The sequence below is a fragment of the Myxocyprinus asiaticus genome, chromosome 11 (assembly GCF_019703515.2).
Source record: "Myxocyprinus asiaticus isolate MX2 ecotype Aquarium Trade chromosome 11, UBuf_Myxa_2, whole genome shotgun sequence".
In the NCBI taxonomy this organism is placed as follows: Eukaryota; Metazoa; Chordata; class Actinopteri; order Cypriniformes; family Catostomidae; genus Myxocyprinus; species Myxocyprinus asiaticus.
Genome location: NC_059354.1, coordinates 24706005 through 24729476, shown reverse-complemented (window position 1 = coordinate 24729476; position 23472 = coordinate 24706005). Strand labels below are relative to the sequence as shown.

The 23472-nt window shown below is 40.6% G+C and overlaps 1 protein-coding gene across 1 annotated transcript in view; it reads left to right on the top strand.

The window, feature by feature from the left end:
- The first annotated feature begins 2265 nt into the window (after positions 1-2265).
- The window catches only part of LOC127448216 (collagen alpha-3(VI) chain-like), a 56340-nt gene continuing 35133 nt past the window's right edge, over positions 2266-23472 (top strand). The window contains exons 1-5 of the mRNA XM_051710590.1: positions 2266-2320; positions 5585-6184; positions 7437-8030; positions 8264-8875; positions 9404-10012. Coding sequence (XP_051566550.1) covers positions 2281-2320; positions 5585-6184; positions 7437-8030; positions 8264-8875; positions 9404-10012 — 2455 coding nt within the window. The 5' untranslated portion in view covers positions 2266-2280. The remainder of the gene's footprint in view (positions 2321-5584; positions 6185-7436; positions 8031-8263; positions 8876-9403; positions 10013-23472) is intronic.

Below are 23472 nucleotides of genomic sequence, written 5' to 3'. Positions count from 1 at the left end.
ATCATTTAGGATCTATATGAGCGCAGTTTCTGTGCTATGATGCGGTCGGAAACCAAACTGTAAATTGTCCAAGTAGCCATTCGAGATTAATTTGTTCAGCTGATTGAAAACAAACTTTTTAATGATTTTGCCTATGAAAGGAAGATTTGAAATTGTTCAATAGTGAGTTATCTAGATTGTTCTTTTTAAGAAGGGGCTTAACAGGTGCAGTTTTCATGGACTTCAGAAATGTGCCTGAAAGGAGTGACACATTTACTATTTCTAACAGATCTTTTTCCAGACAGATAAACACATTTTTGAAAAATGTTGTGGGGAGTGTGTCAAGAGAGCAGATTGACGTTTTAAGATGCTGTACTATTTCTTCCAGGGTTTTGCCAGCAATTTCCTCAAAATCAGACAAAGTGACTAATTTCTGAAGTTTTTATGGTGGGTGCTGTCTGACCTCAGTGCAACATGAGGATGAGCTGATCGCCATTCTAATATCATTGATCTTCTTTATGAAAAAAGATGCAAACTCGTTGCAATTTCTGTCAGAGAGCATTTCACCGGCAACCTGTGTTGGGGGGTTTGTTAGTCTCTCTACAGTAGCAAAAAGAGCGCAGGTGTTGTTTATATTTCTGTTAACAATGTTTGAGAAGAAGGTCTGCCTAGCTGTGTCTAATTCCAAATTGAAAGCATGAGTTCTGTCTTTGTAGATATTATTTTGGACTTCAAGTTGTGTTTTCCGTCACATTCATTCTACTTTCCTGCATTTTCTTTTCATGTTTTTCACTGCTGTTGTGTTTCTCCAAGGTGCTTTACACCTGCCAGTGATCATCCGGACCTTTACAGGAGCAATGCCATCAATAGCACTTTTAACTTCTGAGCTAAAGTTATCGAGGAGATCATCAACACAGTCTGCGGATATACTCGGTTTCAGAGATATAACCTTGATAAATTGCACACTAGTATTCTCATTTATGTACCTTTTTTGACAGAGACATATCTAACTTCAGTGGCAGGAGAAATCAATAGTTAAAAGAAAATACAGAAATGGTCAGATAGAATGACATCTTTAATAACAGTGGACAAAATGTTTAGACCCTTGCTAATGAGCAGATCAAGAGTGTGTCCGCAATTGTGTGTGGGTTTATCTACATGTTGAGTCAGATCAAAGGTGTTTAAAACAGTTATGAGTTCTTTGGCAGTGTGGTGTTCAGGATAATCTATATGAATGTTGAAATCCCCAGCAATAACAAAACAGTCAAATTCAGAGGAAGTTGTTGATAACAGTTCTGTCAAATCATCAACAAAGCCAGGAGAGTATTTTGGAGGCCTATAAAAAATTATAAATAGAATGTGTGGAGCACCTTTTAGTACAGTACTTAGATATTCAAAGGTCAAGTAATCACCAAGTGACACTTATTAGCATTGAAAGACATCTTTAAATATTGCAGCGAATCCTCCACCTCTTCTAACAGCTCTGCAGACACTCATGAAAGTAAAGTTTGGAGGGGCTGATTCATTGAGGACTGTTGCACTGCAGCTGTTATCTAACCAAGTCTCATTTAGGAACATAAAGTCCAGGTTGTTTATGGTGATGAGGTCAATGACTAGAAACGACTTGTTCTTTCGTGAGCAGATGTTTAAAAGTGCTAACTTGACAGTATCTGTTTTTGGCCCCACAGTAATGATGGATTTACGTCTAAGTCGAAAAAAACGAATGCTGTTATTCTGAATGTGGACACAATAGTTTTTACTGACAAGTGAGGAAGGTTGATGTGGAAACAAATCCTTTTGAAATCCTGAAATCAGACAGCTGTTTGGATTTGTCTCAGAGGGTGGAAATGGGTCAGAGAGGTCTCAGTGTGCTGTCAAAACGTTTCCTCTTTTCCAAAGAATAAGTGTAAACATTTCTGTGTACTTCAGAGAATGTTTGTCATATAATGTACTATGAGATACAATGAGAACAAAACAACACAATAAGGGACTATAGAATAATGATCAGTTCATACCTTGGCTTGGGTCTGTGACTGAAATCAAATAAGCCAAACATTAGGACAGAACTGTGGGTGAAAAAATATGTGTTGAACATTGCAATTTCAAGAGAGTAAAATGTCCTTGTGTCCTCTTAGTGGGCTCTGTGAAGTGTATAATTGTAAGCAATGCATTTTTCCCCAAAAATTAAAAGCAGGTTTGTTTGTTTTTCACTCTTCTCTTCTTTTTTTTCAGCTTTCTATTCCAATGCATTTGTGGACAATGTGGAAGAACCGGCTGTTACTTTATGCCCTCTTGGGTATAATGGTTTTTGGCCTATTCCCAAAACTTGAAGCTCAGGATGGTAAGTTTAGTGCATACATATTTATTTATTTTTTCCTGTTTCTTCACTTTCTTTTTAGAGGTAAGCATTTTATTAGGGGGTCACATAAATCGATGGATTGAATAAAAAAGCTTAAAATTAGATATATTTTGGATACGTTTTCTTTACAAAGCTGTAAGTAAACAGTTTTTATTTTAATTTTATTACATTAACTTGAGTGTGCAACAAAAAGAAAAAGTGATTTTAGAAGATCCTATATTATTACATCAATGCTGGTCACTTGTGTTCAAGCTTTGGTGTGAAATATTATGTGCAGGGGGGCATCTAGTTTCTTTTAAAGGAATGGAGCTTAATAATACAGCCACAGTTGGTCACTGATTTAAAGACTGTGAAGCCATGCAGAGATAACTGAAAAATATGTGGTACACTTTTACATGTTTAGAATTCATAATGATTAAAGAAAGCAATAGATACGGCAACTGAATTTTAAGCACTACTAATCCAGATGTGTCTCTAGAGCGACTGTCAGCATCAAGAACGGCCACATCCAGTTAATACTGACCAAGGGTAATCCATGCAAAACTGCCCCAGAAATAACCCAATTAACCATCCCCTTGCACTGTTAACATCCCTGGTTTCATCTAAAAAAAGTACATTTGTTTGCATGTTGAGACACCAATGTGTTTTTACCTTTGCTCAAAGAGACATGAGATAATGGATTTTAGGTGTAACACAACCATCAACGTCCATCCAATTTTCCTTCTGTATCATCCATTCACTCATTTATCCATCCATTCCTCTACTACATCCTGAAAAATGAATACAAATACATAGATTCACTTCAAAAATGAAACTATTCTCTTACATATGAATGACAGGGTGTCAGCAATTTGAGTCTAAACGGGGCTAAAGGCCTCAGGAGCAAACGGCACAGTTGATTTTATTTTCTCCCAAATAGCAACAAAAATTTCAACAGTACTTTCCTAAACAACTGTATGTCACTTTGCACTGCAGAATTTTCCTGATTCATTAGTTAATTGTGTGTAATGTTTAAATGTTGATTTTGAGGCAATTTGATCTTATATTTAATAATGTTTAAAATTATACAAATTTAGATAGCTAGTGAAAATACCTGAAATTGTCACATTTATTTTGAGACAAATTACTTATTTGTTATTTTCAGTTTTGTTCAAGGTGAATGAATAAAAAAATGTCAATAACTGGCTAATAAGTACAAAGGATAGTATTTGGGGTAAAAAGCCCCCCTGTTGCAGGGCTAAAAGGCCTCCATAAAACACATTGCTTTTCTTAAGTGGAAGGAATAGATTTGCTATGAAGAATGTTCAAAGTGGGCTCACATCGACTGATCAAATCACAATGGAGATTCATTTGTTTATAGAATACTTGAGATGTTATGAAATGCCAAATGTGTTGAAGTAGTTATTTTGAATAAGCATTATCTTCATTTTTACTTAAAAACGCATCTTGCTGTCTCAAAATTATTTGCATTAGTTTAAACCTTTTGCACTATAACTATTGCCCCTATATCTACATGATATCACTGTGAACCCTTGGGGGCCTTTTACCCGAAGTGTTTGGGACTTTAACCTCCCACCACCATCTTTATTAAAAAATAAAAAATTTTATCAAAACAACCTACTGTTATTATTTATTTTCACACAAATTATGTTGCTCCATCAATATTCAATAAAACGAAATATATATATTAAATCTTGATTCATTTTGTGACCAGAAAAAAGCAAATTTACCTTAGCCCCATTGTACCCTTCACTATTATATAGATATTTTTAAACACCTAACCCAAACCCATGCCTAAACCTAACCAATAGTATAACAACAATATAACAACATAAAAAAAGCACTATAAAATATTTTAAATGACTATTTCTGCATTCAAAGTCCTCCAAAGTCAGATGATAGCTCTGTGTGAGGAACAGAGTGAAACTCAAGGTTTTAATGGCTGAAAATTGTCAAGAACAAATGACATTTGACATTACTGATGTCACAGCTGTCATGATGCTTGTTGAGACAATTTGAAATTTTTAATTGAGAGGAGAATGGGGTTTGTGTTTCGATGGATGGGTATGCTGATCACTGCATAAAAGCTTAAATTTGGAACTGTTCTTCACACAAAGCCATCACACAACAGTAGAAGATCCTGAGAACACCGCTCAAAGAGCATGGATTATTTTTATGATCATATTTGTGTTGCTTTTTTTTTTTTTTTGCCGCAACTCAGACATTCTGAAAACTTCACTGGTGTTCCACAGCAAAGAAAACAATGAGCAATATACAAAGCAATGAGTAAATGATGACAGAATTTTCCATTTATTTCAGTGTAGTCTTCTGAAATTATTTTAATTTGGCATCAGAGTGACAATTAAAAACAAAGACTGACATTTTTGTGCTGTTGGCAGCAGACCAAGGAGGTCCTTTTTTGTCTTGGTGGCGCAGACAAAAAGTCACTATAGAGACGTGTGGTTATGAGAGAGTGTTGAGCACAGCTTGTGTCTTGAGAGCTCAATGTCTGATTCCTATATGTGTTTGTGTGCTGATTGTCTTCATTGTGTAACCATATAAGAAATGTTTCCTCCACAATTTATACAGTGATGAACCGTTATGTTCTCATCTTTGAAACCACAAAGAAATTACCAGAGAACATTTACAATTTACAAATAATTTACAAATAATATATGAAAAATGGGAGAACAGATGAAGCAAAAAGTAATTCTTTGCACGCTCTGGCAATATACAGTAAATATTAGTTTTGTGAATACCACAGGTTCAAAGATGAGGCAAAAGGGTCATGACTGGTCCTGTTATCACTGAGTACTGTAACATGAGTCTGCATGGTCTGACTGAACACAAGAAGATGACAAGATTCAGTTTTCAAGGACTCTGTAGAAGAGCCCAAGCACATAAAAAAAAAAAAAAAAAAACTCTGTGATGTACACAAAGGCCTACCTACATATACGACATAATTACTCTACTCTAAAAACTCTAAAACTCTATTACATAATTGGACAATTTAGAGGGTAAAAAAACGACAAACACAGAACATGCAAATATGCATCTTCCTTGGTTCTGCAGACATGCAGTATAATCTGTTTATGTTGTGTTTTATGATGGATTGTAATTATCCATGATTATATTTTATGCTTGCACCCTTCCCCCTTATCCCTCACTCTTTCCCTCTTTTTAACCCACACGTTTTGCATTCTGTTTTGTTTGTCTCTCTGTCCTCTCTCATTTCTCCTTTCAAAGCCCCCATGCCAGCTGACCTTGTACTCTTAATTGATGGATCAGAGAGCATTGGAGCTGCCAACTTCCCCTACATCCGTGATTTGGCTGTCCGATTGATTGATGGGCTTGCCGTGGGCAAGGACACAATCCGTGTAGCCGTTGCGCTATATGGTGCTGATCCTGAGATTCAGTTCTATCTCAATAGCTATAACACCAAAGAGAACATCCTCAGTGCTATCCGGGGACTTAATTACCCTGGCGGGGATGAGGCAAATCTGGGGGCAGCCTTGGAGAAGGTGGCAGACAGTCTGTTGGGCCCCAGTACAGGGGGCAGGGCAGAGGAAGGGGTGCCCCAGGTACTGGTGGTGATCAGTGCTGGACAGTCCACTGATGATGTCAGTCAGGGTGAGATGGCCATAAAGCAGGCCAGTGTGTTCACCTTTGGCATTGCTGTGGGTGATTCTGCCGCTACTGCCCAACTGGAAGCTATTGCTACAGGCAAAAGCTTTGTTCTGTCTGTCCCTGATGTCAGTACAGTGGCAAGCATGGGTGACCAGATACTGCCGTACATTAATGGCGTTGCCCAGCGCAGGCTTGTGATTGAAACAGAAATCACAGAAGGTATGTAATTACCATAAGAGGGGGATTCCAAAGAGAAATTGAGGAACAAGAACCAATATCAACACTACAATTATATATATATATATATATATACAGTACTGTGCAAAAGTCTTAGGCACATAAGATGTTTCTCAAAAGCATTTGTCTTAAGATGGTTATTTATATCTTCAGCTTTAGTGTGTATAGGAAATACAAATGTTAGACACACAAACATTACTTTTGCAAATAGAAAACATTAGAATAGAAGAACAGAGCCCCCACAACATCCCCCACAAAGCCCCCCACTGAACATCGTGTCAGTCTAAGATTACATAAAGAGACAGAAGCAATTGAGACAGCCGAAATAGATAGAAGAACTATGGAGAATTCTCCAAGAAGCTTGGAACATCCCATCTGCCAACAACCAAGAAAAACTGTGTCCAGGTGTACCTAGGAGAATTGGTGCTGTCACACCGAATACTGATTTAGCTTTTTTATGTTTACTGGACTTTGTATGACATTAAGTGATAAATGAAAACTATTTATGTCATTATATTTGAAGACATCCTCACTATGCAACATTTTTCACAAGTGCCGAAAACTTTTGCACAGTACTGGATACATATATATATATATATAAAATAACTAAACTTATAATAAATAATAATAAACTAAAAGTTGTTAAACTTTGAAATTGAACAAATAAATAAAGTTATACTTATAAATAAAAGTACATACTTAAGAGCTGAAGGTGGGAAGGTATTAATAACATTATACAGTGCATTTCTGCATATTATGAACAATATTTAGCCAGAAACAACACATGCATGCAAATTAATCATACAAAAAATGTTCAGTACACTATTCTTGCCTGTGATTAAATTGTGTATATTAGGGATGGTACAGAATAAATCAACAGTAGACTTTAGAGCGCAGCGCACCAAAGTATTACAAGATTTGATATGTTTTTTTGTTTTTGTTTTTTCAGGATTAATTCTATTAAATATTGGTCATAGAAATGTTGTTCATAACCATGTTAAATGCTTAAATGGACAGAAATGGTCACTTAATACAGAATATCAAATTATTTGAGCATGTTGTAATTTTACCTTCTCAAGTCAACTTTTTGACAAGAAAAAGAATGATGATTGATGTTAATGCATTGTATCTTAAAAGTAATCTTCCAATTAAACCTTTACTCTTCTATTTTAATCTTAGTATTTCTACAAATGATAACCAAAATCTAAGCAGAATTCTTCTTTTTTCCATGTAGTTTTGGATGTTGGGAGGAGAGATATAATTTTCCTCATTGACAGCAGTATGGGTGCCACCTTCCTCAATGCAGTGCGAGAATTCATTAAAAGATTTATTGACACCATGCCAATCGGCTCTGATCAGGTGCAAGTCGGAGTGACCATGTTTTCCACTACCCCAAAGACGGAGATCAACCTAAACTCATTCAATTCGAAAGAATCCCTAATTTCGGCCCTTGCCAGAATTAAACCCAAACCTGCAGTTGAAGTCAACATTGGTTCTGCCCTGGATTTCGTGAGGACAAGCATGCTCAGAGCTGACAGTGGGACCCGCATTCAAGAAGGAGTGCCACAGCTTGTGTTGCTACTGACCAGTAAAAAATCCAAAGACAGTGTCCAACAGCCAGCTGAAGCACTTCGTCAAATGGGTGTTCTGACTTTGGCTGTGGGCTCCAGGGCTGCTGATGAGGCTGAGCTCAGGCAAATAGCTTTCGATGATAGTGTGGTTTTCATGCTTAAGGACTTCAGGGCATTGCAGCGCAACCCTGGAGACATTATCTCTCCTCTTACTACATTGTCTGGTGTTGTTGTGCAAGAGGGTCCAACTGAAACAGGTAATATTTTGAGCTCTAAAGCATTTTATTTTTGTTTGTAAAAAAATAAAAAAATAAAAAAATAGTTATTGTATTATTTATAAGTATTAATTATATTTATTGATCTTATACTGTATATAAAGCACTTTTCAGGTAAATAAATATTGTCTTATAACGCATTTTTTCTTAATCTTCATTTAAATAATAAATAGATACCTAATTTAGCAAAACTGTGGGTGTGTAAATACTTTTAGGCCCCTTTGTGGATGTTACTACAGTCCAGACCCAAAGAGTTGTCAGAGACATTGTCTTCTTGGTGGATGGATCCAGCAATGTTGGAAATGCCAACCTGCAACCTGTGCGGGACTTCATCTCTGGCGTGGTGAACAGACTAGATGTACGACCTGAGCGAGTGCGCATTGGCCTGATGCAGTTTGCTGAGGGACAGCATACAGAGTTTTATTTGAATACTCACAACACCAAACAGGACGTGCTTTCAAGCATTGCTCAGCTGCAACTGATGGGAGGACGTGCTTCGAACACTGGTGCAGCCCTACAATATGCCCTAGCCAACCACTTCCAGCCCTCAGCTGGGTCTCGTAGGCAGCAGAGGGTCCAGCAGGTACTGGTGCTTATAACAGGAGGTCCATCTTCAGATGAAGTCAAGAAGGTCGCAGACCGTGTAGCTTTAGCTGGAGTTTTAACTTTTGCTGTTGGAGCTGGCCAAGTGGAAGAGAATTACCTGAAAACAGTTGCTTTTGTAGAAAATTTGGCTTACTACAGAAGAAATTTTGCTGACTTGTCAAGTGTTGTTGACCAGATTATGACACCACTTATCACTGTTGTTGGGGAGACAATAGAACCAGGTGAGCTGAAGTACCAAAGGCTACATGTGGTTCCTTAATAAAAATCTTTCTGTTTCATATTTAAAGATGTATTAAGTCGATTTTTTACACTTAAAAAGGTTAATATACAAAGAGATGAATTTGACAGATGTGTTTAAAATGAAGTACACTCACACAATAGGAATATTTCAGTCACAGTGGCCTAGAAAATGGCATTTTATTCTACATAATGGTGATCACTTCTTATGGTGTTTACCCTATTTTTGGACACTTTTAGTTGCGGAATAATTTAATCATATCTACAATGGTATAAATAGCCATAAACTTTTGTTTTAACTAGTGATAGGTGTTAGTATAAAGTGCAAGACCATTGTCATATCAGCCAGCGAAACATAATCAAAACTTACTTTTTGAACCAGTTATTTTTAACAACTTGCATTGTAAATTTCTGAAAACAAAAGTGAAACTTTATTATAACTACTTTGCTAGCAGATTTTTCAGCATTTTATCATATTTCATTAATATTTATATATTTTTTTCCTTTCACAGAGATTGAAATAGTTTCACCACCCTCTGGCATTGAAAGGGATGTTGCATTCTTGATTGATGGCTCTGATAATGTTAGAAGTGACTTCCCCTATATCCGTGCCTTCATTTCCAAAGTCATCGAGCCTCTTGAAATAGGCATTGATAAAGTACGAGTTGCTGTGGTCCAGCATAGTGAGAGACCAAGCCCAAGCTTCTACCTGAACACTTACCAAACCAAAGAAGAGGTGCTCAGGGCTGTAAATGGACTCAGTCTGGCTGGAGGTAGAAGTCTGAATACTGGTGCTGCCTTGACTTTCATGAAAAACACCATCTTATCACCAGCATATGGTAGTCGATCTGCCCAAAATGTCCCACAGTTTTTGATTGTTCTGACTGGGGGGAGATCAAAAGATAGTGTCAGGGAACCTGCAGTTGCCCTAAAGACTGAAGGAGTTGTGCCTTTTGGTGTTGGAGTAAAAAATGCAGACCCGAAACAGATTGAGGACATTTCTCACAATCCATCATTTGCTTTCAATGTGAAGGAATTCAGCATGCTTGACACAGTGGAGCAAAAGCTTAAGACCTATGTGAGTCTTCCAAAGGCAGACCTGAATGTTCTTCTAGAGCAAGGTAAGAAAATGCTTTTTATGTTGCTATGGTTGATATGCTTGTACAGGCAGCCATGTTAGATGGCTCTTTGTTTTTTCAGTCGCTATTCTAGTGTTTCTAAATATATATAATTTTGTACTGTATATTAGTTGATGTCAAAGATATAGCAAAAGGTGTTGTGTCCCTGTGATCTCTGCCTACATCACCTCGGTCTAATGATGGACTACACTCTTGAAATGGAAAACATAGACTATCAACTAATTGCCAACAAAACCCTTCATCAGCCAACTAACAAGGACAATTGCATCTATGTGAACTTCTGCAGTTAATCCAGGATGGACTTTAAAGACATTGGTCATTAATCTTACAGTTCATACAAAATCTTTGTTTAAACACTGACCCTTAACACTTACTTTGTTTAATAATTTTAAACCATGACTTGCACTATACATAAGTAATATTGGCATTATATTCATGATGTTAGCCAGAGGGGAATTGGCCCCCACAGTGAGCCTGGTTTCTCCCAAGGATATTTTTCTCCATTAACCAACATCTTATGCAGTTTTGTGTTCCTTGCCACAGTTGCCTTCGGCTTGCTCACTGGGGTTATAAATACAATCAAATCAAATCAAAATCAAATCACTTTTATTGTCACACAGCCATATACACAAGTGCAATGGTGTGTGAAATTTTTGGGTGCAGTTGCGATCAACATAGCAGTCGTGACAGTGATGAGACATATACCAATTTACAATAAACATCAGATTAACACAACACAATTTAAAGTCTAATATACACATAATTACACACAACACAATATACAAATAATAACATACACTGTACAGTGTACAATACACACAATATAGATACACATTATTCAATAAAAAAGTATATATAGTATATATTGAATGCACAGTAGGTTGTATTGTACTGTACTGACATTCAGGCTGTCGGTTGACAGTAAGTTGTTAAGAGAGAATATAATATAATAATAATATAATTTATGACAGCCCGGTGTGAGATATAAGAGTAAGAGTAATAAAGTGCAGTGCTGATGTATTTTGATCGTGGGAGATCAAGAGTTCAAAAGTCTGATTGCTTGGGGGAAGAAGCTATCATGAAGTCGGCTGGTGCGGGTCCTGATGCTGCAATACCGCCTGCCTGATGGTAGCAGTGAGAACAGCCCATGGCTCGGGTGGCTGGAGTCTCTGATGATCCTCCGAGCTTTTTTCACACACCACCTGGTATATATGTCCTGGAGGGAGGGAAGCTCACCTCCGATGATGTGTCTGGTAGTTCGCACCACCCTTTGCAGTGCTTTGCGGTTGTGGGCTGTGCTATTGCAGTACCAGGCGGAGATGCAGCCAGTCAGGATGCTCTCTACAGTGCAGGTGTAGAACCATGTGAGGATATGGCGGTTCATTCCAAACTTCCTCAGCCGTCTCAGGAAGAAGAGGCGCTGATGAGCTTTCTTCACAACGACTTCAGTGTGGATGTACCATGTGAGTTCCTCAGTGATGTGGACACCCAGGAACTTGAAGCTGCTGACTCTCTCCACTGGTGCTCCATTGATGGTGATGGGACTGTGTTCTCTGTCTTTTCTTCTGAAGTCCACCACAAGCTCCTTTGTCTTACTGATGTTGAGGGAGAGGTTGTGCTCCTGACACCAGTGTGTCAGAGTGTGCACCTCTTCTCTGTAGGCTGTTTCATCATTGTCAGTGATCAGACCTACCACCGTCGTGTCATCAGCAAACTTAATGATGGCATTGGAGCTATGTGTTGCCACACAGTCATGTGTGGACAGGGAATACAGGAGTGGGCTGAGAACACAGCCCTGTGGGGCTCCAGTGTTGAGGGTCAGTGATGAGGAGATGTTGCTGCCCATTCTAACCACCTGGCATCTGCTTGACAGGAAGTCCAGGATCCAGCTGCACAGTGAGCTGTTTAAGCCCAGAGCCCAGAATTTCTCATCAAGCTTGGAGGGCACTATGGTGTTGAATGCTAAGCTGTAGTCCACAAACAACATTCTCACATAAGTGTTCTTTTTTCCAGGTGGGAGAGAGTAGTGTGTATTGTAGATGCAATGGCATCATCAGTGAAGCGGTTGTTGTGGTAAGCAAACTGCAATGGGTCTAGAGAGAGAGGCAGCACAGAGCAGATGTAATCTCTGATTAGTCTCTCAAAGCATTTGCTGATGATGGGGGTCAGAGCAACAGGACACCAGTCATTTAAGCAAATGATTTTTGATTGCTTTGGAACAGGCACAATGGTGGACGTTTTAAAGCATGTGGGGACTACAGACAAAGAGAGGGAAAGGTTGAAAATGTCCGTAAAAACACCAGCCAGCTGGTTCGCGCACGCTCTGATGACGTGGCCTGGAATGCCGTCTGGACCCGCGGCTTTGCGGATATTCACCCGTCGGAAGTATCAGGTTACATACGCTACAGAGACGGAGAGTGAACTAACCTCTGTAGCTTTGGCCACGAGAGCTCTCTCCACGAGGGCAGTGTTATTTCCCTCAAAATGAGTATAAAAAGTATTTAGCTCATCCGGGAGAGAGGCAGCAGTGTGCATGGCGGAGTTATTTTTCCCTTTAAAGTCCGTGATGATGTTAATTCCCTGCCACATGCTTCTAGAGTTGGTGGTGTTAAACTGTCCTTCAGTCTTGTTCCTGTACTGGCGTTTTGCTGTTCTGATAGTTTTTCGGAGGGCATAACTGGCTTGTTTATGCTCCTCTGCTTTCCCGGAATTAAAAGCTGAGGTCTACACATTAAGCGAACATCGCTATTAATCCATGGCTTCTGGTTCAGATAGATCCATATTGTTCTGGTCGGAACGACGTCCTCTACGCACTTTCTGATGAAACACATTACGCTATCAGCGTAAAGCTCAATGTCGTCATCAGAGGCGGACCGGAACATCTCCCAGTCCGTGTGATCTAAACAGTCTTATAGCGTAGAGTCTGATTGGTCCGACTAGCATTGGATCATTCTGAGGTGGGTGCTTCCTGTTTCAGTTTCTGCCTGTAAGTGGGCAGAAGCAGAATGGTAGAGTGGTCCGATTTGCCAAATGGTGGGCAGGGGAGGGATTTGTAGCCAGCCCGGAAGGGAGAGTAGCAATGGTCCAAAACCTGGTCCCCTCGTGTGTTGAAACTAATGTGTTGGTGGTATTTTGGTGCGACTGATTTGAAACTGGCTTTATTAAAGTCCCCGGTCACAATGAACGCGTCCTCAGGGTTTCCTGTTTGCTTATAATCCCATACAGTTCCTTGAGTGCCCGTTCTGTGTCGGCTTGTGGCGGGATGTACACAGCAGTGATAATGACCACTGTGAATTCCCTCAGTAGCCAGAATGGTCAACACAGAAGCATGAGAAATTCCAGATCAGGAGAGCAGAAAGACTTTATAGAATGTACGTTCCTCTGATCACACCAGGATTTGTTGATCATAAAACATACACCACCACCTCTGCTTTTACCTGAGAGGTCTTTCGCTCTGTCCACTTGGTGCATGGAGAACCCCGTGGGTTCAATGGCTGAGTCTGGAATCTCTGCAGACATCCAAGTTTCCGTAAGGCAGATAATGCAGCAGTCCCTCGTCTCTCATTGGAAAGAGATCTGCGCTTTCAGCTCGCAGAGATTGTTATCCAGAGACTGAACATTTGCCAGTAGAATACTGGGTAGCGGTGGTCGATTTGTGCGGCGTCTTACTCTGATGAGAACGCCGGCTCTGTTTCCCCTTTTCCTTTTGCGTTTCCACGGCCAGGCTGCCCAGACAAAGGGCTCCGCTTGCGTGTTTTTAACAGCAGGTCGGCATTGAGGAATTTGAAGTCCGGTTTGCGGTGTGTAATTGCTGAACCAATGTCCAAAAGTGTTTGTCTGTCATAGACAATAAGGCAGACAACATCCAAAACAAAAAACATACGAATTGTAAACAAAACTAACAAAATACTACCATGTTGTGTCGGAGCTCGCAACGCAGCAGCCATACTCGGTGCCATCTTGAGTCCTATGTTAAATTATTATTTAATTATTTATTTTTAAACACAATTCACAGTTGTATTTTATCAAACTACACAATGATGACTCTAAGACATTATAGATATTACTGTTTCATTTTCTGTTAATGCATGATCTTCTGTAAAGCTGCTTTGAAACGATGTGTGTTGTGAAAAGCACTATACAAATAAAAATGACTTGACTTGATTTCTGATGGTACTAGAAGGGGATTCCATGCAGTATGTGATTTTATTCAGAGTTGTTGAGAAACTCAATGTGGAGGAGAGCAAATTCAGAGTATCTGTGGTGTAGTACAGTGACAATCCTGAGGTTGACTTCTATCTCAAAACTTACTCAACAAATGCAGAGGTTCTAAATGCCATAAAGTTTCTGAAACACAAAGGTGGCAGAGTTGCTAACACTGGTGCAGCCCTCCAGTTTGTGAGGCACCAGGTTTTTACTTCCTCTTCTGGGAGTCGACAACTTCATGGTATTCCTCAAATACTAATTTTGCTAAGTAGTAGACCACCTAATGATAAAGTAAGAGGACCTGCTATGGCCCTAAAAGATCTTGAAATAATGATAGTGCGCACTGGTGTGGAAAATGCAGATCCAAATGAGTTGAAAACAATTCATTTCAGTCCAAATTGACACACAATATCACTAGATTTGATGACCTTCCTTTATCTGAGCTACAACTAGTTTCAATGCTTAAGAACATCTCCAAAGAATCTGGAGAAATTTCAAACACAGGACTTCCAGACTCATCTGGTAAGAGCTTTCACAATAAGCAATGAATAAGCACATTCTCAAAGCACCATTTGGGGTTCCGCTGAGACCCACAGGAGAACCTCTGGGAACATAAATATATTTCAAGTGCTTCAAAGAAGTTACTGAAGGAACCAATGACAGTGGAACCCCCTCACTGAAAACACTTATTTTGAGTAAAGAGACCAGAATAGACCAGACATGAGCTTTACTAAAACCCAAATAAAGAAATGCAAGCACACTTCCACACACACACACACACACACACACACACACACACAAACAACTGTTCCTACAGTTGCACAAGTAGTTAATAAAACAAAGGGTAAAAAAAAAAGGTTTGCTCGCAGACTTGGCACTAAACAGCACACGCAGTCTCATGAACACAGACACGGTGTGGCTGCATCACACGTTTCTTTTAGCATAATATTGCACTATTGAGCGCTAAGTATTTTATTTTATTTTTTTCGAAGAGGAGAGAGAAAGCGCACACTCCCATGGTTTCCAGATTGCATAAATTAAGGATGATATAAGGTGAAATATTTTCTATTGGTGCATGTATAAATCTCTGATTGGGGTGTTGAATCTAGTATCTGGCAACCCTGAGCATATTAAAAGCTTGTGGATGCGCGATAGATCCCAAAGCCAGATAAATGAAAGATCTAATAAAAAACATTCATGATAAATCGACCTGCGGACAGTAGTTTGCCCTGGTCTGCAATTGAGGGTGCTCTAAGATTCGTTTGAGGGTGCTTAGCATGAATGCTTTAGACTACAGCCCTAATCATGGTCTCTTTTAAAAGAAGACACTTAGGAGTGTTTTAGTGAAGTGCAAGAAAGCAGCAATATAACTGAAATTAAAGCAACATTATAGAAGCTTAAGTTTATTTTAAAGAAAATGCACTGCACTAAACTTTTTTCTGCTCCTCTTCTTTGTTCTGCTTCCTGCCTTGTGCACCTGATAATTTGGCTCCTTTTTCACTCATTTTGTCCACATATGATAAGGATCTGATTATAATATAATTGCATAGTGCTAGTGCTCAATATATGGGTAGAGGAGCGCACAGTCGTCACGAGAGGGCGCACTTCCGACAAAAAAAAATAAAAATAAATCTCTTGCAGCGCCTTTCAGTCATTTTGCGCCCTAGGCAACCGCCTATGTTGCCTATGCCACAGGCTGGCCCTGGTACCTATGCATCTACTGCTGAAGTGGCAGATGCTATACGAAACCTCAAACCAAAAGGTGGAAGGGTGGAAGGCCACAATATATTGGCCAGACTCTACAATTTGTTAGAGACAATATTTTTACCCCCAAAGGAGAAAGTTGGCAAATATAAGATGTTAGCCAAAATCTTGTGCTTGTGGCTGGTGGCAGATCAAGTCAAGTCATTTTTATTTGTATAGCACTTTTCACAACACACATCATTTCAAAGCAGCTTTACAGAAAATCATGCTTTAACGGACAATAAAACTGTAATATCTTTAAAGTCTTAGAGTCATCAAGTGTAATTAGAGTGTAATTTGATTAAATATAATTGTAATTGTAAGAAGTTCACATAGATCCATTATTCTTTGTTAGTTGGCTGATGAAGGCTTTTGTTTGCAATTAATTTATGTATTCCATTTCAACAGTGTAATCCATCAATAGATAAAGGTGATGCAGGCAGAGATCAATGAGGCGCATCACAGTTCAACTGGCAGGTCATTTCGGTGAGGTTCAGTGGAGCCCATCCTAAGTCCAAGTTTCAGGCAGTGGCGTATGAAGTATCCGATGTCTTACAGTTGGAGTTGGCATCAGTTCATCCTCTGAAGTCCATCGTAAAATACCGAAGTGATGTCTGGCTAGCACCGGCTGTAGTTTGTCATCATCACTCAGTGACATGTAGCAGTGGAGTCCGACACCAAGCAGTAATGGAGCTCTATCTGGCCGGCTCTGGTAACCTCGGAATATGAATCCCGGGGTTGAGACAGGGAAACAAATAGAATAATATTAGCGTAGATGCCATTCAGTTTATTGCAGATTTATAGATTATGAGAAATGTTTCAGAGAAATGTTTCTGGTTCCGGCAGACCTAACTAAAGCAGCCTAATTGTGAGTTAATGGATAAATTAGGTGTATGCCTGGCTAAATAGATGACTCTTTAGTCTAGACTAAGTGAGTGTGTCTGCATCCCGAAAAGTGTTAGGGAGACTATTCCATAGTTTAGGAGCCAAATAGGAAAAGGATCTACCTACTTTTGTGGATTTTGATATTCTAGGAACTATAAACAGGCCAGAATTTTGTGATCGTAATGAACGTGATGGAATATAAAGTGACAGAAGGTGACTTTAGTACTGTGGAGCTAGACCATTCAAATCTTTGTATGTAGTTAACAGAATTTTAAAATTAATACGAAATTTAACAGGTAGCCAATGTAACGACGATATAATGGGGCTAATATGATCATATTTCTTGGTTCTAGTCAGCACCCTGGCAGCTGCATTTTGAACCAATTGAAGTTTATTTATTGAACTTGCAGTACATCCTCCCAGTAATGCATTTTAATAATCTAGTCTTGAGGTCATGAATTAGTTTTTCGGCATCAGCAACAAAGAGCATGTATCATAGTTTAGCAGTATTTCTGAGGTGGAAGAATGCTGTTCTACCAACACTGTAAATAATTTTTCATCAAATATAACACCTAAGTTCTACACTGTAGAAGACAACATAACAGTATATCCATCGAGAATCAAATTATATTTTAGCGGCTTATTTTTAGAGATTTTTGGTCCAATAATTAGTACCTCTGTTTTGTCAGAATTGAGTAGAAGGAGATTTATGGCCATCCAATCTTTGATTTCATTGATACACTCTGCTAATTTGGAGAATTGTGAAATTTCATCGGGTTTAGAAGAGATATAATGTTGGGTATTGTCTGCATAACAGTGGAAACTTATTCCATGATTCCTGATAATATCTCCCAAGGGAAGCATATATAAGGAGAAAAGCAGAGGCCCTAAAACTGATCCCTGTGGCACTCCATACTTAACTTTTGTTTGATTCGACAATTCCACATTTACACCTACAGTGGTCTGATAAATAGGACCTAAACCATGCTAATGCAAGTCCACTAATGCCAACATAATTCTCCAGCCTATTCAAAAGAATGTTGTGATCTATCGTGTCGAAGGCTGCAATAAGATCTAAAAGCACTAGAAGAGAAATGCAGTCGTGATCAGATGATAAGAGCAAGTCATTTGTAACTCTGATATGTGCAGTCTCTGTACTGTGATGGGGCCTAAATCCTGACTGAAATTGTTCATATATACTGTTTCTCTGTAGAAATAAACATAGTTGGGATGACACTTCCTTTTCTAGTATTTTCGACATAAATGGGAGATTTGAAATCGGTCTATATTTAGCCAATTCTCCAAGATCAAGCTGTGGCTTCTTAATAAGCGGTTTGATAGATGCCATTTTAAAGTTTATTGGGACATGTCCTAAAAATAGTGAGGGGTTAATAATATTAAGAAGATGTTCTGAGATTACATGGAATACCTCTTTTAAGAGCTTAGTTGGGATTGGATCTAATATACATGTTGTGGCTTTTGAGTTTTGTTAGCTCTTCATGACCTATGACAGTGAAGGATTGAAGTTGCTTGTGAGGAAATTTATGAGAAACTGTTTTCTGAGGTGCAGTGACAGTTGATTGCATAATTCCAATTTTATTTCTGATGATTTCTATTTTATCAGTAAAGAAATTCATGAAGTCATTACAATTGTGCTGCAATGGAATATCTGGTTCAGTCGATGCTTTATTTGTAACCAATTTAGCCACAGTACTGAATAAACACCTAGGATTGTTGTGGTTATTTTCTATGAGTTTGCTATAATATGCTGACCTGGCAGCTTTAAGTGCCTGTCTGTAGCTACAGACACTATCCTTCCATGCACTGTGAAATACCTCTAATTTTGTATTTTTCTACTTGCGCTCCATTTTCCAAGCTGCTGTCTTGAGAGCAGGAGTGTGATCATTGTACCATGGTGTGGGGCTTTTTCTTTCATTTTCTTTAATCGAAGGGGGCGACACTATCAATAGTGCTAGAGAAGACTGTATTTATATTTTCTGTTATTACATCAAGTTCTTCTAGACTTTTTGGCTTACTGAGTATGTGAGACAATTCTGGGAGATTTTTAGTGAAGCTATCTTTTGTGGTGGAAAGAATAGTTCTCAGACTCATGCAGCATGCTGGCAGCAACCGGAACAGGAAGTCAGCCCAACTGGAACAGATGGAGCTTAATTTGTATGGACTGTCAAGTGACTCCCCTCATGGACCAGCTAACACACTAAAGAGTATGGGGGTAGACATTTTTGCCATTGGATCAAGGCTGACAGATCCCATTGAAATGGAGGCCATTTCTTTACAGACAGATTATGCCTTTATGTCAAAGCCTACTGAGCAAACTGACAAAAACAAAAAGAACACAAAGAAAACACCAAAACTGATGGTAAGAATTAAAAGTAATATATGGTGAAATTAATTTTTGGGGAATTTGTAATAAAATTTCTCTGTTGTAAAATTTTAGAAACGTACAGGGCCCTATTTTCATGCTTGCGTTAGGCACAGGGCAATGCACTACAGCCATGTGCTAAATCTTATCCAATTTTTGTGAGAGTGATAAATCTAAATGCATTTTTTGTGCCAGGGCAACATGCAACTGATTATTTGCAGTTATATTTGTCAACTATGTTTCTCATACAGTATCTGAGAGACAGTCAGTCCATGTTTTCATAGTCTAATATACTGTTTATTTGTTCTTCATTTTGTTTTGAATGATTGTTTCCAGTGAAGCTGAAATGAGTGCATCTTTACTCTCTGATTTCTTCATGTTTGCTGAAAACTGCCGTTGATTTTAAATTGTAATTTTAAACTAATCTGGGCCTCGTTTCCCAAAATCATCGTAAATTAAATTAAGTAGCATTTGAAAATTATCATAGATTTTCAAGTGCTCTGGAGTAATCGTAAAGCAGTAAGAGCATCGTTAAGGAGACAGAATTATGCAGTAAACAGCAAACCAATCAAGAAATTACATATAATACAATTTAAATACTACTAGTAGTGCTGTGATGCTTGGCTACAATTTATGCAGAGACTTTAATTTCAGGATACACGTGTTTTACTTGTTTTTATTTAAACGACAAGGCTAAAAATAATAATAAAATAGATAATATAGATTGATTAATGGATGAATAGATAAACGAATTAGTAAACAAATAAAGTAGCCTACACTAATTTGTATGGACGGCCACATTGTTGGTAACAACAAAGTGGTGGCATGATTGTTGCAGACAACTGAATAAATAAAAATTTGATTGAGTGAAGAAAAAAATGCCAGTGACTAGCTGCTGTGCATGAAATCGTCCTGGTTACTTGCGTAACCTCCGTTCCCTGATGGAGGGAACAAGACGTTGTGTCGATGTAGTGGATCTAGGGGTCACTTTTGGGAGCCCGAGACACCTCTGGTCTTTGATAAAAGGCCAATGAAAATTGGCGAGTGGTATTTGCATGCCACTCCCCCGGAAATACGGGTATAAAGGAGCTGGTATGCAACCACTCATTCAGGTTTTATGCTGAGGAGCCGAGACAAGGTCCGGCCATTTCAGCAGGTAGTTCAGCATTGTGGCAGGAGGGACACAATGTCTCGTTCCCTCTATCAAAGAATGGAGGTTACGCAAGTAACCAGGATGTTCCCTATCTGTCACTTACTCGACGTTGTGTCGATGTAGTGACACTAGGGGTCCCTATACAAAACGCAGCAACTGGCTGAACTGTGTTACGTGAACTTGTAGCCTCCTAAGGGGAGGACACCGCGGAGACCACACCTCGCCCAAAGAGAGGGGGAATATTTAAGTGGAAAATACGTCATATGGTCTTGCCGACCATGTGGAGAAATCTCATGGTAGATCCTACCCAACGGGGGAGGAGTTACTACAAACATGGAGACTGTGGCAGAGGGGGCTCTGCCCAAGGAAGACGCAGTTTACCAACAGGGAAACGAATTAGCGGAAGATATACATCGCATGGGGTTACCTTACAGGGAACCGCCACATGCGGAGCACCTACCCCAGAACAGGGCTCTTAGTTAGCACATGTACTGGGCCGGCAGCGAGTCTCTCCGAAAACTCGACTGCCACAGGGCTTGGAGGAAGTCAACCAGGGAACAGAGTCTGTGAACACTACTGGGAATTAATGGCGCACGTCTTCAGCTCAGAGGAGGTGAAAGGCGCTATGTGCAAGCGATACACCCAGATGGCTATCCTGGGCTTATCCACTTGTATTGCATCCCACAACCTGGGACGAAACAGGTTCCACCCGGATGTTGTAGAACCTTGCAAAGGTGTTGGGTGTTGCCCAGCCCGCTGCACTGCAAATGTCTGTTAGAGAGGCACCCCTGGCCAGGGCCAAGGAGGCCACTACACCCCTGGTAGAATGGGCTTGTAGACCTACCAGGGGCGGCACGTCCTAGGCATGATAAGCCATAGCTATGGCGTCAATGAGCCAGTGGGCGATCCTCTGCTTGGAGACAGTGCTTCCTTTCTGCTGTGCACCAAAGCAGATAAAGAGCTGCTCAGAGATCCTAGAGCTCTGTGTGCGATCCAAATATATGCGTAAGCACGCAATGGACACAGCAACGACAGGGCTGGTTCTGCCTCCTCCTGGGGCAGCGCTCGCAGGTTCACCACCTGGTCCCTAAAAGGGGTCGTAGGAACCTTGGGCACATAGCCCGGTCTCAAGATCACGTGAGAGTGGCCCAGACCGAACTCCAGGCATGTTTCGCTGACAGAGAATGCTTGCAGGTCCCCTACCCTCTTGATGGAGGTGAGCGCAGTCAGGAGGGCAGTCTTCAAGGAGAGTGCCTTAAGCTCAGCTGACTGCAAAGGCTCAAAGGGGGCTCTCTGTAGACCCTGCAGAACTACAGAGAGTTCCCATGAGGGAACGAGGCACGGTCTGGAGGGGTTCAGCCTCCTGGTGCCTCTCAGGAACCTGATGATCAGGTCGTGCTTCCCTAAGGACTTACCGTCCACTGTGTCGTGGTGTGCTGCTATAGCAGCAATGTACACCTTCAAGGTGGAAGGGGACAGCTGCCCTTCCAACCTCTCCTGCAGGAAGGAAAGCACCGATCCGACTGCGCATCTTTGGGGGTCTTCCCGTCGGGAAGAACACCACTTAGTGAACAGATGCCACTTAAAAGCATACAGGCGCCTCATAGAGGGGGCCCTAGCCTGAGAGATCGTGTCTACCACCGCTGGTGGTAGACCGCTTAGGGGCCAGGGGCCAGACAGGGGCCAGACATGGAGATTCCAGAGGTCTGGTCACAGGTGCCAGATGGTTCCCCATCCCTGAGAAAGAAGGTCCTTCCTCAGGGGAATTCGCCGGGGGGGTCTGTTGCGAGGAGTGTGAGGTCCGAGAACCACATCTGGGTGGGCCAGTACCCTCAGGTTTACGAATGCAAACCGCAGGAATGGTTTGTGTCGAGGTAGAATCGAGACGTGAAAGTATGCGTCCTTCAGGTCTACCACCGTGAACCAATCTTGATGCCGGACGATCGCCAGAATGCGGTTTTGCGTCAGCATCTTGAACGGGCATCTGTGTAAAGCCCGGTTCAGTACTCACAGGTCCAAGATTGGCCGCAACCCACTGCCTTTTTTCCTGCATGGGATAAAAGGTGGACGGTGATCGTGATGACGATCGTGCACACTGGATATGTGACCCAGGGAAGGAGGAAACCGCTCTTTTGCTGAACTGTTGGGTACCGCAGCCACTTGGGCATGCGGCAAAATCAAATGAAAAGGAAAAAAAAGATTCTCCACCTGGCCCTACATCGGGGGATGGAGTGGTCTTCTTTCCAGCTCCAAGGCAGTGGGTTTGTCGACCCTGGGTCGCCCGTCTCAGGGGCGCTTTGAAGCCTTTCGTGGGTTCTTGGCGGCCGGCCGTGAGACGGGTGGCATCTGCTTCCTGCGGTGGGCTGCGGCGGAACTGGTGCAGTCACCGCAGGGGGACTTTGTATGGCTTGCTTTCTTACGAAGGTAAGCCGCAACCGCATCGTTGCCATGGACATGTCCTCGCAATGAGTATATGAACCATCCACGAATGCTGTCTCTGAGTGAGCAGTGCCCAGACATAAAAGACAGTGATCGTGACCATCAGAAGGCAAGAGATAACAAGCGCAACCAGGAATAACACACAAAGGAAAGGCATCTTTAAAAAGACGCGTCTCCTTTTATACCTGTATGTCGGGGGAGTGGCATGCAAATACCACTCGCCAATTTTCAATGGCCTTTTATCAAAGACCAGAGGTGTCTCAGGCTCCCAAGAGTGACCCCTAGTGTCACTACATCGACACAACGTCAAGTGAGTGACAGATAGGGAAGATATAGTTGGCACTTTAATGTATCCCTTTTGCACAATCCTGATTTCCAACAAATGTTAAAGGTTGAAATCAATGTTTATTTGGAGGCCAACTGGTCCACAGTATCCTCTGTGCGTGGCTTGGGAGGCACTTAAGGCGGTTCTTAGGGGTCAGATCATACAGTATGTCTCATTCATTAAAAAATCCAAAGCATGAGAACTCGTGGAGTTGGAAGAGAATATTAAAAGTACTGAGACAGAACCGAAGCGCCGATTGTCATCTGATGGCCTCAGAGAATTGACCCAATTGAAATACAGATATAATA